At 43.2% G+C, this 12,014-nt stretch overlaps 1 protein-coding gene across 1 annotated transcript; it reads left to right on the top strand.

Annotated features, from left to right (window-relative positions):
• Positions 1-958: 958 nt before the first annotated feature.
• Positions 959-10,274, top strand: DMRT2 (doublesex and mab-3 related transcription factor 2). The gene is made up of 3 exons (XM_077148321.1): positions 959-1,494; positions 3,142-3,244; positions 5,015-10,274. The coding sequence occupies exons 1-3, from the start codon at positions 967-969 to the stop codon at positions 6,070-6,072; spliced, it is 1,689 nt and encodes a 562-aa protein (XP_077004436.1). The 5' UTR covers positions 959-966; the 3' UTR covers positions 6,073-10,274.
• Positions 10,275-12,014: the final 1,740 nt, after the last annotated feature.

Raw genomic sequence — 12,014 nt, 5'->3', positions numbered from 1 at the left:
GCTAGGACTTGACTCATCTTCTCACCCTGCCCCTCCCCGTCCTAATCTAGTTGGCTCTGGGCTTCTAGCTGTAGCCCCGTGGCGACCCCGATTTCGGTTTGCAAGCACGGCCGGAGAGCCAGAGCCTAAGGCTGGATATCTTTTGTCCCGGCTGCAAGCCTGGGCCTTAGACTCTTGGTAAGTTCGGTGATGCCAGTTGGGGTATCAGGGAGGGCAAAGATCCGTATCATCCCCCTCCCCCCGGATGGCTTGCCTTAAAAATGCAGGCCAAGGCCGATGCAAATAAACCCACCCTGGGCTCATCCCGGCGCAGCCCAAGTACTAGGTCCGTGCCCAGGGTCCGACTGGGGGTCTAATGACAGCAGAACGACTTTGGTTTGGGGCCGGAGATTTTGGCGGGGAGAGAAGAGGACTCACTAAACCCATGGAGGGGTCCTTGTATTATGGGAGGATGAGAGACATTTGGGAAGGGTAAGGCGGTGCCTCCCAGGGTCTGTAAGGGTCCCTTATCAAAAGGAAAACAATTTACTCATTGACATTTTCATATTCGTCATAGCCAAACAGTGGTTCGGTATGGAGAAGTCCTGTAGGTCGGCCTAGCTGGACAGAAGACGTGTGTGTGTGTGTGATCAGTGAGTTTCCCTGGGACTTGTCCAGAAAGCCTGTGTAAAGTAAGAGAGGGCTGCAGAGAAAGGTCAGGTGCTCACAGAGCACTTCCAATTAATAGGAAAAAGGTCCTGTTGGGTCGGCGGATCTCGGCAGGACCTAAAGATACAGGAAAGCACGTGTGGTCTGGATGTGACATGTAGAGAACCCGGCTCCTCAAGGGATCCGAGGCGGGCAGACCAGGAGCTCTGGGCCCGAGGCTCGGGGACGGTCCCTGACAGCGGCCGGTGGGTCTTTGGGTATCGTTGTGTCCCCCCAGATTGCGGGCCGCGGAGCACAGGCTCGAGCGGGCGCCGCGCCATGGCCGACCCACTGGCAGGCCCGACTGCCGGGGACTGGGAGATCGACGTGGAGAGCCTGGAGCTGGAAGAAGACCGCTGCGGGGAGCCGCGGTCAAGGCCGCCCGGGCCCAGCTCACCGCCGGCCGACGGGGACGGCGAGGAGGAAGAGGAGGAGGAGGAGGACGACGACGACGACGGAGAGGAGGAGGGCGACGGCGACGAGGCGGGCGCCTCCTCCAGGGCGCCGAGCGGGCCGGAGCAGGAGGGGGAACCGCGGCCGAGGCCGCCGCCGGTGCCGCAGCCCCCACCGGCCTCTGCGGGGTTTCCCGAGCGCGGCGCCCACGCGGGAGGCAGCGCCGAGCCGCGCAAACTGAGCCGCACGCCAAAGTGCGCGCGCTGCCGCAACCACGGCGTGGTGTCCTGCCTCAAGGGCCACAAGCGCTTCTGCCGCTGGCGCGACTGCCAGTGCGCCAACTGTCTGCTGGTGGTGGAGCGGCAGCGCGTCATGGCCGCCCAGGTGGCGCTCCGGAGGCAGCAGGCCACCGAGGTGCGTACCCGCCGGGCCTGGAGGCGCGTCTCGCCCGGGCGGCTGGAGTCGCAGTGGGGTCGGGGACCTGGAGGGGAAGTGACTGCTTCCCACCGGGAAGGGCTCGTACTCGGAAGGGTGGCGAGGATGCTTCTCTGACCACGTTGGCCTGCAGGGCCGGGAGGACAGGAAGCTGTGGGCATTGCTGGCGAACTTGGCAGAAAAAGATGTTTTAGAAAAGGAGGCGAGAGGTCTTGAAAGTGTTAGGCCTGATCGAGACATTCTAGAAAAGTCATTTTATTTTATTTTTATATTAAAAAATTATTTTAGTGGTGGTGGGGATGGTGGTTGATCCAATGCTCAGTGCCCAGCACGTTGTGCTGCTAGAGCTGACCGGAAAACGACCGCGCAGCACGCAGTGCACTCTGTGTTTCCGCGGTCCCCGGGCCATTTGAGATAGGCAGAACTTGATCCCCATTTCACGGATGGGACCGAAAGTGGCAGGTGCCCGCAGCCCAAAGTCACGCAGTCATTGCTGTCTACCAATTACGTAACTGCGGGTGAAGGCGTCTCTGTCGCCTGCCGTCGTGGGATTCAGCTATGAGGAGAGTCAGGAGTTTCTTTAAGGGAGAGGCTCTCCTTGAAACGCAGATTATGTATTTCCATGTGTTCCCTGCACAGGAGGCTTCGTCAGCCTCCTCTCAGACTCCGGGCTTGGAGGATTTTTGGTTTTCCCTTTGGGCGGGGAAGAAGTTGGAGGGTGGACACCGCACAAGCTGAAGGCAGTGACCCCAAAGGAAAGCCTTCCCAGGACCCCGGAGAGCGTCCTGGACGCCTTACGTCTCTGGTCCCGGACGAGGCTTCCTGCCTCCGCCGGGCGCCGCCTGCCCTGCGTCCCCACGCGCTCCCCGCGCTCCCCGCGGCCCGCCGGGCCGGGCTCTGACGTGGAAAGGCCCGGAATCCCGATGATCTGGCGGCCACGGCGGGGGTGGGTAGGTGCCCCTTGTCCTAGGGCCACGACAGTTCGTTCGCCCTCATACCCAATTAACAGTGAATAACTCAAGAGTTTGCAGCCTTCAAAAGCCATAATACCCTAGAGAATCTAAGAGACGGGGACCCTCACATTTCCCTCTCTCCCCCGCCTCCCCAACACCCCTCTCCCCTTGCACCCCACCACTAGGAGAAACCAACCCCACTTCACGGTCCAAAGGCAGCACACACCCCTGCCCCCTCCCTCCCCACCTCCGGCCCCGGCCCCTTGGTCGGGACCGGAGCCTTAAAGGACGTGGCTGTGGGTTGCAGTCTTCCCTCCGGGGCGGGGGCTTCTTCCACCTCCCGACAGCGGAGTTCACCCCCCACCTGGTTCGCTGTCCCCCCATTTTTTGACCGCAGGTTTTCTGCGGGGCGAGTGATTGTAGCAAAGAGGCCGTCGAGAAGGCTGGGGGCCCGGTTCACCAGTTGGCGGCTTCGGACGGAGCCTCCAACTCATTGCCCTGGGATTAGGGTGCTCTGATATGAAATGATTTTGGAATCTTTTTCTCACGGGATAGGAAAATAAGTGCGTTTATACTGGGGAGAGTTTCTAGACGGTTTGCTGAGGTCCCTTCCTTTTCCTTTCTCTCTCACATTTTCTTTCCGGGCATTACCGATTGTTTCTTGCATTTACAGGACAAGAAGGGGCTTTCCGGGAAACAAAGTAATTTCGAGCGCAAAGCTGTGTACCAGAGACAGGTTAGGGCACCCAGTTTGCTGGCCAAGAGCATTTTAGAAGGTAAAGCAACACAAAATGATCCGTTTGCCTTTTAACCCCAGTTCTGAGTGCCTCTCATCACTCAGCCGCTTTTATTAACGTTTATTGACCTATGAAGGAGCCATCTGAGATGAAGGAACTTATTAGAAAGTTATTCCCATGATGTGGGAAAATGAATTTCACATACCTGTGGAGGATTTTTTACCATCAGTTTAAGAATCCTGATAATTTTGCTGTCTGATTAATAATTAATGGGTTAATGTGGAGTACATAGGAAATTTACACCAGTGGGAGAGATATACAAAGATAAACTGCGGGAAAACCAGAGTAGGTGTCCGGGAAGGAAAGAAAGAAAAACTCTTTCCTCAGTTGTACTAAGACCCTGGAACTGAACAGAATAAGCCAAGTCAGGATGTCTCTATTTGGGCATGGAATTTATTTATTGACTAAATAATATACAGACCACCTTTCACCATTTAAATAAATGGAAAGTTTGTGTTTGCTGTAATTACCATCACTTCATGAAATTCAGGTTAAAAATATACACTTTTTTTTTAAAGTCAATTTTTTTCTTGCATGGCTTATGAATTAGGTTGGTTCTAGTTTGTTTATGTCTCACCCTGGGCTGTGTACTTCTGACCTAAGAGTTTCTCATGCATTAAAAATGAATTTGGTTATAAACTGGGTAAACCGATTTATAACCATAGGGACCACATAGATAAATTGAAACTGTGCCAAAGCAACTTGAGAAGTAAGAGGACTAAATGGAACAGTAAATTCAAATAAATAACTTCCTGGCAAAAGTGAACCATAGAAATGGAAGCATTAATTTTCAAATTTTATTTTATTTGCAAATGAGTAGGATGGTAAACACAAATATCACAATGGATCCTTCAAACAAATTTGATAGTGGTGAGCACTTGGGGATGAAGAAATACTCAAAGTATTCTACACTGCCAGGAATTTTATTTGTATTACACCAATCCTTGTTATTGACTTTAACCCGATTCATAAAATGTGTGATGACTTAATCTGTGTTCTAATGATTGTTTGCTCAATGATTTTGGTATCTGGCCAACATGATTAGAGCTTGGGAAAAATATTTTAGACCAGTTATTTTCAACATAGCGAGGAATTCTCCCCTCCCCCCTTTTTTGTTTATACTGGTAGGAGAGGGAATCTGGTTAAATCTTTTACTTCAGACTACCTTAGACTAGTTAACAGATCTTTTAAATTTTCTGTGCTTCTCTATTGCCTGAAGTCTTTTTTTCCTTGTTCTTCTTACTAATCTGCTTTAACTTTCTTTCTCTTTTATCCTAGTTCTCCTTGGATTATTCTACTACTGTAACAGTGTGTACGTATTGAGCCATCTTTAGAAAATAAAAGTGACATCAGCTCTAGGTATAGATATCTTTTTTTAATAATGGAAAAAATTGACATGGTTAGTAGTTAAGTATTGAATGAAGCAAGATGAGAAGACTTGTCTCTTAATGTACAGGAGTCTGGAAAGAATATTAGAATTTCAATCAAACCAACCCAAAACAACAACAACAAAAAATTACAATTAGTACCCCTACCCAATTGAACTTGGTTATACTTTTCAAATTATGCTTACTTAGCTATTTCAAATTGAACTTAGTTATACTTTTCTTTCTGTATAAAAAATGTTCATGATACACAATTGTAAGTAAGTACTCTGTTGCTCTGTTGTCTTTCTGTTGCTTTGTGGATTTCCAGATTTTCCTTCCTTAGATGTTAATCACCTTTATATGTAATATTTGCTCAATTTAGGCTACCGCCCCATTCCAGCCGAAACTTACCTAGGAGGGACCTCACCTCTACCTCCCCCAGTAAGTGACAGGATGAGGAAAAGACGGGCCTTTGCTGACAAAGAGTTGGAGAACATTATGCTGGAAAGAGAATATAAAGAGAGGGAGATGTTGGAAGCTTCCCAAGCTGCTGCCTTGTTCCTGCCCAACCGCGTGGTGCAGGGACCTGAGTGCAACTCCTACAAAAGGGCTTACAGCCCTGCCCCAGTGGAACCACCTGGCAAGGACTTCTGCAATTTTTTGCCCACTTGCCTTGATCTAACCATGCAATATTCAGGGTCTGGGAATATGGAACTAATTTCTTCCAATGTCAGTGTGGCTACAACTTACAGACAGTATCCTTTGTCCTCAAGATTTTTTGTTTGGCCCAAGTGTGGTGCCATTAGCGACACCCTCCTTTACCAGCAATGCCTCTTAAATGCCACCACCTCAGTTCAAGCCCTGAAACCTGGAGCCAGCTGGGATGCAAAGGAAGCCCGAGTCCAGGATGGTCTCAGTGCTGATCATGACATGATGCCACCCAAAATGGGAGGCTCTCTGGTGCTGCCCCACTCTTCTGAGGTCCAGACCTTCAGAAATGACCTTCAGGGTCACCAAGCAGTCCCTGAACGGTCCGCCTTCTCCCCACCACGACGGGATTTCTCTCTTATGGTTGACACGGACTCCTTGGCACCTCAAGGGCACGTCTTAACCAAGATCAGCAAAGAAAGCACCAGGCACCCTCTGCCACTTAAACATAATCCATTCCATTCATTATTCCAGCAAACACTTAATGACAAATCAGGTCCTGAGCGGAAAGCACCATTTGTTAAAGAGGCCTTTGAAGAGGCCCCTAAGAAACACAGGGAATGTTTAGTCAAGGAGAACCAGAAGTACACATTTACAATAGATAGATGTGCAAAAGACCTTTTTGTAGCCAAACAAGTTGGAACAAAACTCTCAGTGAATGAACCGCTGTCGTTTTCTGTTGAGTCTATTCTTAAGAGGCCTTCGTCTGCCATCGCTCACGTCTCTCAGTGAAAGGCTGCTCAAAGGGAAATCTGGATTTTCTGCAGCCTGAGAGGGTTCTTGCTATTCACTAATACTTTTTTTTTAAGTTCAGATGTTTGTATAAAGAAATTTCTAATGTAAATGATGGTGATTGAAAAAATTCTATATATCCATATGCATGTACTTTTTCTCATCCCATATATATGTATTTAAACTTAAGAATGGAGATTTTATGTACAAACTGAAGTTCCATGCTTTATACAGCATTTCTAAAAGCCCCAATATTTGCTGAAGTAAATAGTTATCTCTGTCTAGATAAAAAGGCTAGTAGTGTCCATGGAACATGTTCTCTATTTTTCTGGGTCTGTGTAATTTTATGTGCTCGCAATGGTCACTGTGGGGACAAAAGGAAAACCTTATATACCTTAGTTTTGCATTTGGAGGGTGTGTGAAATAAGCTCTTTAGGACTGTTTGGGACAAAAACAGCTTGAGAACATAGGACTGATTTGAATATTTATAGAATCTCAATCTCACATGTTTGGGCAAAGATGAATTAATTTGAAAGAAAATCAAGTCTAATATCTCATTTATATGATGACATGGGTTTTTGGAATGAATCTCTTTTAACTTTCTGGCTCCCAATTTCCTTGCCTGGTATGGATATATATGGAGGACCTCAAGCTCCATTTCTGAATGGAACACTCTATGATTTTACGCTGACAAGGATCACAGAGTTGGTTCTCTTACAAGGTGCAAACAGTTGAAACGATGATGGTACACAAAATCCCCTCTCATTCTCAGCCCTTGTGTTAGCTCACACTTTTCTAAGGATTGGTGATAGCAGGTTTATTTAGAGGCAGACCCCGGCCACATCTCTCAAATGGTCCTTGATGTACCAGTAATACTTTTGATACTCTACGCATCCCATGTCTTCACTTGTGTCAAAGTCTTTCAGTGTACCTCTCTTGTGGAGAAAAACATTTATTATTCAAATTGCTTCTACTGATAGTTGCTGAAGCCTGCAAGATGCTTATCACAGCATGAGGGTATCCTCTTGATTCTTACATTTTTTTCCCCTTGTTTTTTTCAGTTCATTGTCACCCTCTTGTTGGTTCAACAAATGTTAGCTGTAGTTCCATGTGACTGATAAAACGTAAGACATTTGTGGTAGTACTAAGCCCATTCCTTAAAATCTTACCTGTGGACCCCAAAGCGAGTTTTGAGATGTTATAGTCAGGTCAGTACAGAAAATCAAGAACCAGATATCTCACTTTTAATACTGTCAAGCAGTAAGATTTTATTTCCAACTCTGCTCTCACTTGGGTAAAACAGTAACAATAGGTGGGTGTGTGGAATGGATGGTGTATCAAGTGATCCAGCAGTTTACAGAGTTGGTTTCTTGCTCTTGCAAACATTTAAAATAATTAAAAAATGGTTTTCCTACTGATGAGCTCATATAAACTTCCAGGGATTCTCTGAATCATTGCTTAAAATTAGCATCAGTATCAAAAGCAACAAACCCAACCTCAGACTGATCTTCAGTTTGTATTTATAAAATAATACTTGGTTTTTTTGAGTCAAATTTATTTATTTTTACTATTGGAAAAGCCAAAGAGAATGGAAGTTTGCCAGAGGAAAGGAAAATTAAAGCAGGCAGTGATCCCAATAACTGTTGAAGATTAAGTGGAAAAAATGTTTTACCGCCAAGTGTGCCCTGTTGTTGCGAGACAGCATCTAACTCCTGTTTTCCCTCCCCATCATCTCTGCCTTATTCATATAGTTATTAATTTTGTATTCTTTTCAGCAATTTATTTTTTGTCATGGTAAATATAGACAGTATTAAATCAGACTGATTCTGAGGTGATTGGGGGAAAACACGATAGATAAAACCAAATAAAAAACACAATAAGACCTTAATCCAGAGTGAATATTAGCTTCTTACACTATTTTGGTATTTTGAATATCCATATATTTTTCATATTTTCCCTTTTGTGTTCAAATAACATTTTGGAACTTACTGTATGTTCTTTCTATACATCTTTTAAATCTCATTAGGTGAATTCAATTGGTTATTACCAGTGACCAGAATTTTATTGTTCTTGAAACTTTATGACAATCAGTACTTTTCCTGATAAATTTCTTATTATACTGTGCATTCGTTCTGCTGTAACAATGAGTTCTTAGGATTTAAAATCTACCAAATCTGTCTTCAGCCCTGCAATTTGACTCTTCTTTTAATTATTGCATTTCCATAAGACTTTTTATTTGGTATAGAGATTCTTCAAAGAAAACTGTCATTCATATATTAAATCAAACTTGCGGACTTTCTATGTTTAAGGCAATAAACAGATTTGGCATTAATTGTTGGCAATGTAAAAAATAGTAAAGAATTTAAAAAATACTAAAAGCAGACATTTTCTTCAATTCAACTCACAATACAATAATGCAGTTTTAATGATATATTTCCTTTCCATCTCAGCTGCTCGAGTATTATTATTTTTTTGCCTGATTTGCAGACGCGGTAATTTTCAGCAGTGCTACTCAAACTTTAATGGGCATTGAATCACCTGGGAATCTTGATAAATTCAGATCCTGAGCCAGTAAGGCTGGGGTGGGCCTGTAGGTTTATGTTTCTAACAAGCTCCCAGGAGATGCTGATATTTCTGGTCTTCAGATCACACATTGAGGAGTAAGTGTTTACAACATTTCTGTCATTTTAATGCATATTTTATATCATTAGCTGTGGATTTTGAGTTCTAATGCAACAAAGTTATCAAGAATAATTTATTATACATGAATAGTTTAAAAGCCATTTCCCTTTCTCCTAACCCTTTGGTGGCAAAAGTAGTAGTTTGGTCCCCTTCTCTTCACCCACTCCTCACATCCTGATTTCATCTTCTCCCTGCCTTCAGAATGGAATATTCTCAGGTACGTCCTTCCTACACTACCCACCTCCCCGAGCACCCAGTGTGTGGACGGTTACCACACCCCACCAGGCCACGCCTGCCACAGTCTAGAGAAGCTCCAATATCAATTGCACACTGTTTTTTTGTTTTTTTTTTTTTGCATACTATGCAGTGGGAAGGTTACATTTCATTCTTTTTCCATGTGAATATTCCATTATAGCAGCACCATTTGTTGAATTTTTATTTTTTAGTTTTTGAGTGCATGGGTTGAGAATTGAATCCTGGTCTCCGGAATGGCAGGTGAGAATTCCATCACTGAACTACCCATGCACCCTGATCGCACACCTTTTAATATGAATTTGAGTGTGTTATTTCTTTAGATCATCCACATTCTAAAGTTTAATCCCACTTGTCGAATGGAAGCTTGTAACTTTTGTTAAGAAACTTTCTTGTATTCCTACTGCCTAGTCTTAGAAGTGCTAAACAGCAGAGAAGAGTTTGAAGGTCAAAGTGAAGGAACAAGAACCCACAATTCCTTCTAGAATATGACATTGCTTTAACAGACAGTTGAAGGCTGGGACTAGAATTCTTACTGACCCACCTGATTTAATTTATTCTTGGATCAAGTTTCTTTCTATTCTAGGTCTGTAAGCTCAGGCTTATTTCCATAATTAGGGCCAATTTATGGGGTTGGCTGGCTGGATCTTATATTAAATAAATTTAGGCCCTTGGTATCCCCTTAGATTTAATTTAGTGACTACAGCAAATTTTTATCATACTCCCTCCTCTAGTTTTTTGGTATTTAACTTGTTATTACAAACACATTTAGGGCATGCTGGATAGAGACATCTGGAAATAGGTTAACACCTGGTGTAATGGTAAATTTATAATAATAATACGTGTTTAGTGCTTGACAATTTATTACTTTTTTGGTTCCTCATACAAATTCTATAGAAAATTGGCAAATGGCCACATCAAGAAGTGAATCTATATTTCTCTGTGTGTGTACACAAATTTGGAGTTTTCCCCAATATGCAAAATGACTTTATAATCATTTATTCTATCACTAAATTTTTGTATATAAATGTTAAATAAGTGCATCTAATGCTTATATGTAATATATATCATACATTATGTATGTAAAATGTTACCTTTATAAGTATATAAATCTCTCTATAGACCTATTTGCATATCTGTCCTGCATTCATTATGAGATATTAAATTTGTATTATATATAACATTAATGTGTGATATATACATAGTACCCATACATAAATGCACACATGTCAATCTCATGGGATTGTGAGAACAACCAAAATAAAGAGAAAGAGTTTTGTGAATCATAAAGTGCTATCAAGGAATATGTGTACATGGTTATATATGACCACATATATGTATATATTAGGCTATAAATTAAGCAGAATGAATGAAAAAATGAACAAGATTTTTATAGGATGATTATGTCTATATAATATGGATAAATATATACTATTATAATAGTTAAGACATGCATGATTATATATAACAGCATGAAAATATAATTTAACATTTCATGTGTACTTCTAACTTTTCAATCATATCGATATAACTGGTATTTTTACATAATAATTAATGTGACTTTCTTTTTCCTTAATTTTCTTGTAGGTCTGATCTGGGGCCTATTTTAGGGAGGCATTTATTTGTAGGAACTCATGATCTGTATATATTTGTGGTATATTGTATTTTCTCTCAATCCTCCATGCCCTCCCTCTGCCATGTGATTTTGCAGTGCCCTAATTGAGCCAAGTATAGATAGTTCTTGCCACATTGATAGTGCTTGAGGCATGTGACTTGCCTTTGGTCAATGGATTGTTAGTGGATGTGACACGAGCAAATGACTGCATAGTTTGTCTTGGCTTTTGTGCTTCTGTGCTCTCGTGATCTCCCAAGAGAAGAACATATTCTGGGTCGCCTCTGCTCCAAGGTGAATGGGGAAACACCTGGTGCAGTCCTGAATCCCACCCATAGCTTGAATCCAGGCCCAGCTGAGTCTAGTAGAGCCATCGCTGAGCGTGTAGACTGATGAGCAAGAAAATAAATGCTTTTTTGTTGTAAGTACTGAGTTTGGGATGATTTGTTATGCAGATTTTTTTGTGGCAATAGCTGCTTAATATACCAGTCTCTCCAGCGAATTAATTAGCAAATATTTATCGAGGAACTTCTATGCCAGCAAGTGAGGAGTTTCTTTTGGGGAATGGATGCACAGGTTAGAGTTTATTTCCTGTGATCTGGTAAACAAAAATTATTAATTATGGCAGCCATGGGGGTGCGCTACTCAGATATCCCTTCAAGAGAACCTACAGGGAAGCTCAGTTAACTGAAAGGCATCAGCTGCCACACTTTTGGATCCACTGTAGTGTTCAGATCTCGGCCGCACTTGCCCCAGGCTGCTCCCAGTAAATGACTGAGTACAGCAGGTTTAGTAAACCTGGATTATTTCTTCCCTTAAGTGAGACTCTGTTTAATGGGAATTACCCTTGGCCAGAGAACACCCATCTGAGCATTTTCTTGTGGATATTTGACTAGTCTTAAAAAAATAAGGCCTCCTTTCCATGCCTAGAGTTCTGAACTAAACAAGAATAAGACAAAAAAGTTGCTATTTGGAGATTAAAGTATCATTACATAACTTTATTACTTATGGGTGAATGTGACATAGCTAGGGACAAGAGGACTCTCTAATACTGAACTCCAGAATTAAACAGGCTTTACCTACCTAGAAACAAGCAGCACTGGCCCACCACACCTCTCTTCCATACTCAGAGTGATTGAATGTTTTTATGCTCACAGGCAGGCTGGCTCCTGAAATGAAGGGGAGGGGAACAGCCAGAGCTACACGTGCTCTTTTCCCTGTCACACATTCACCAATCAGGTGATTTATTCCCCCTGCAGCATTTGATTTAACGTATATTTTATTATTGTCTTTGGCTTTAAATGGGATCAATGAAAAGACCACATGCTGTTGGATTTGAAGACTACAATCAGAGTTTTAAGTCACTGTTAAAGGTACAAGCTAAGGGATAAGGAAT

Source organism: Tamandua tetradactyla, chromosome 2 (genome assembly GCF_023851605.1).
Source record: "Tamandua tetradactyla isolate mTamTet1 chromosome 2, mTamTet1.pri, whole genome shotgun sequence".
In the NCBI taxonomy this organism is placed as follows: Eukaryota; Metazoa; Chordata; class Mammalia; order Pilosa; family Myrmecophagidae; genus Tamandua; species Tamandua tetradactyla.
Note: the sequence above shows the minus strand (reverse complement) of the source record. Positions and strands in the feature narration are given on the sequence as shown.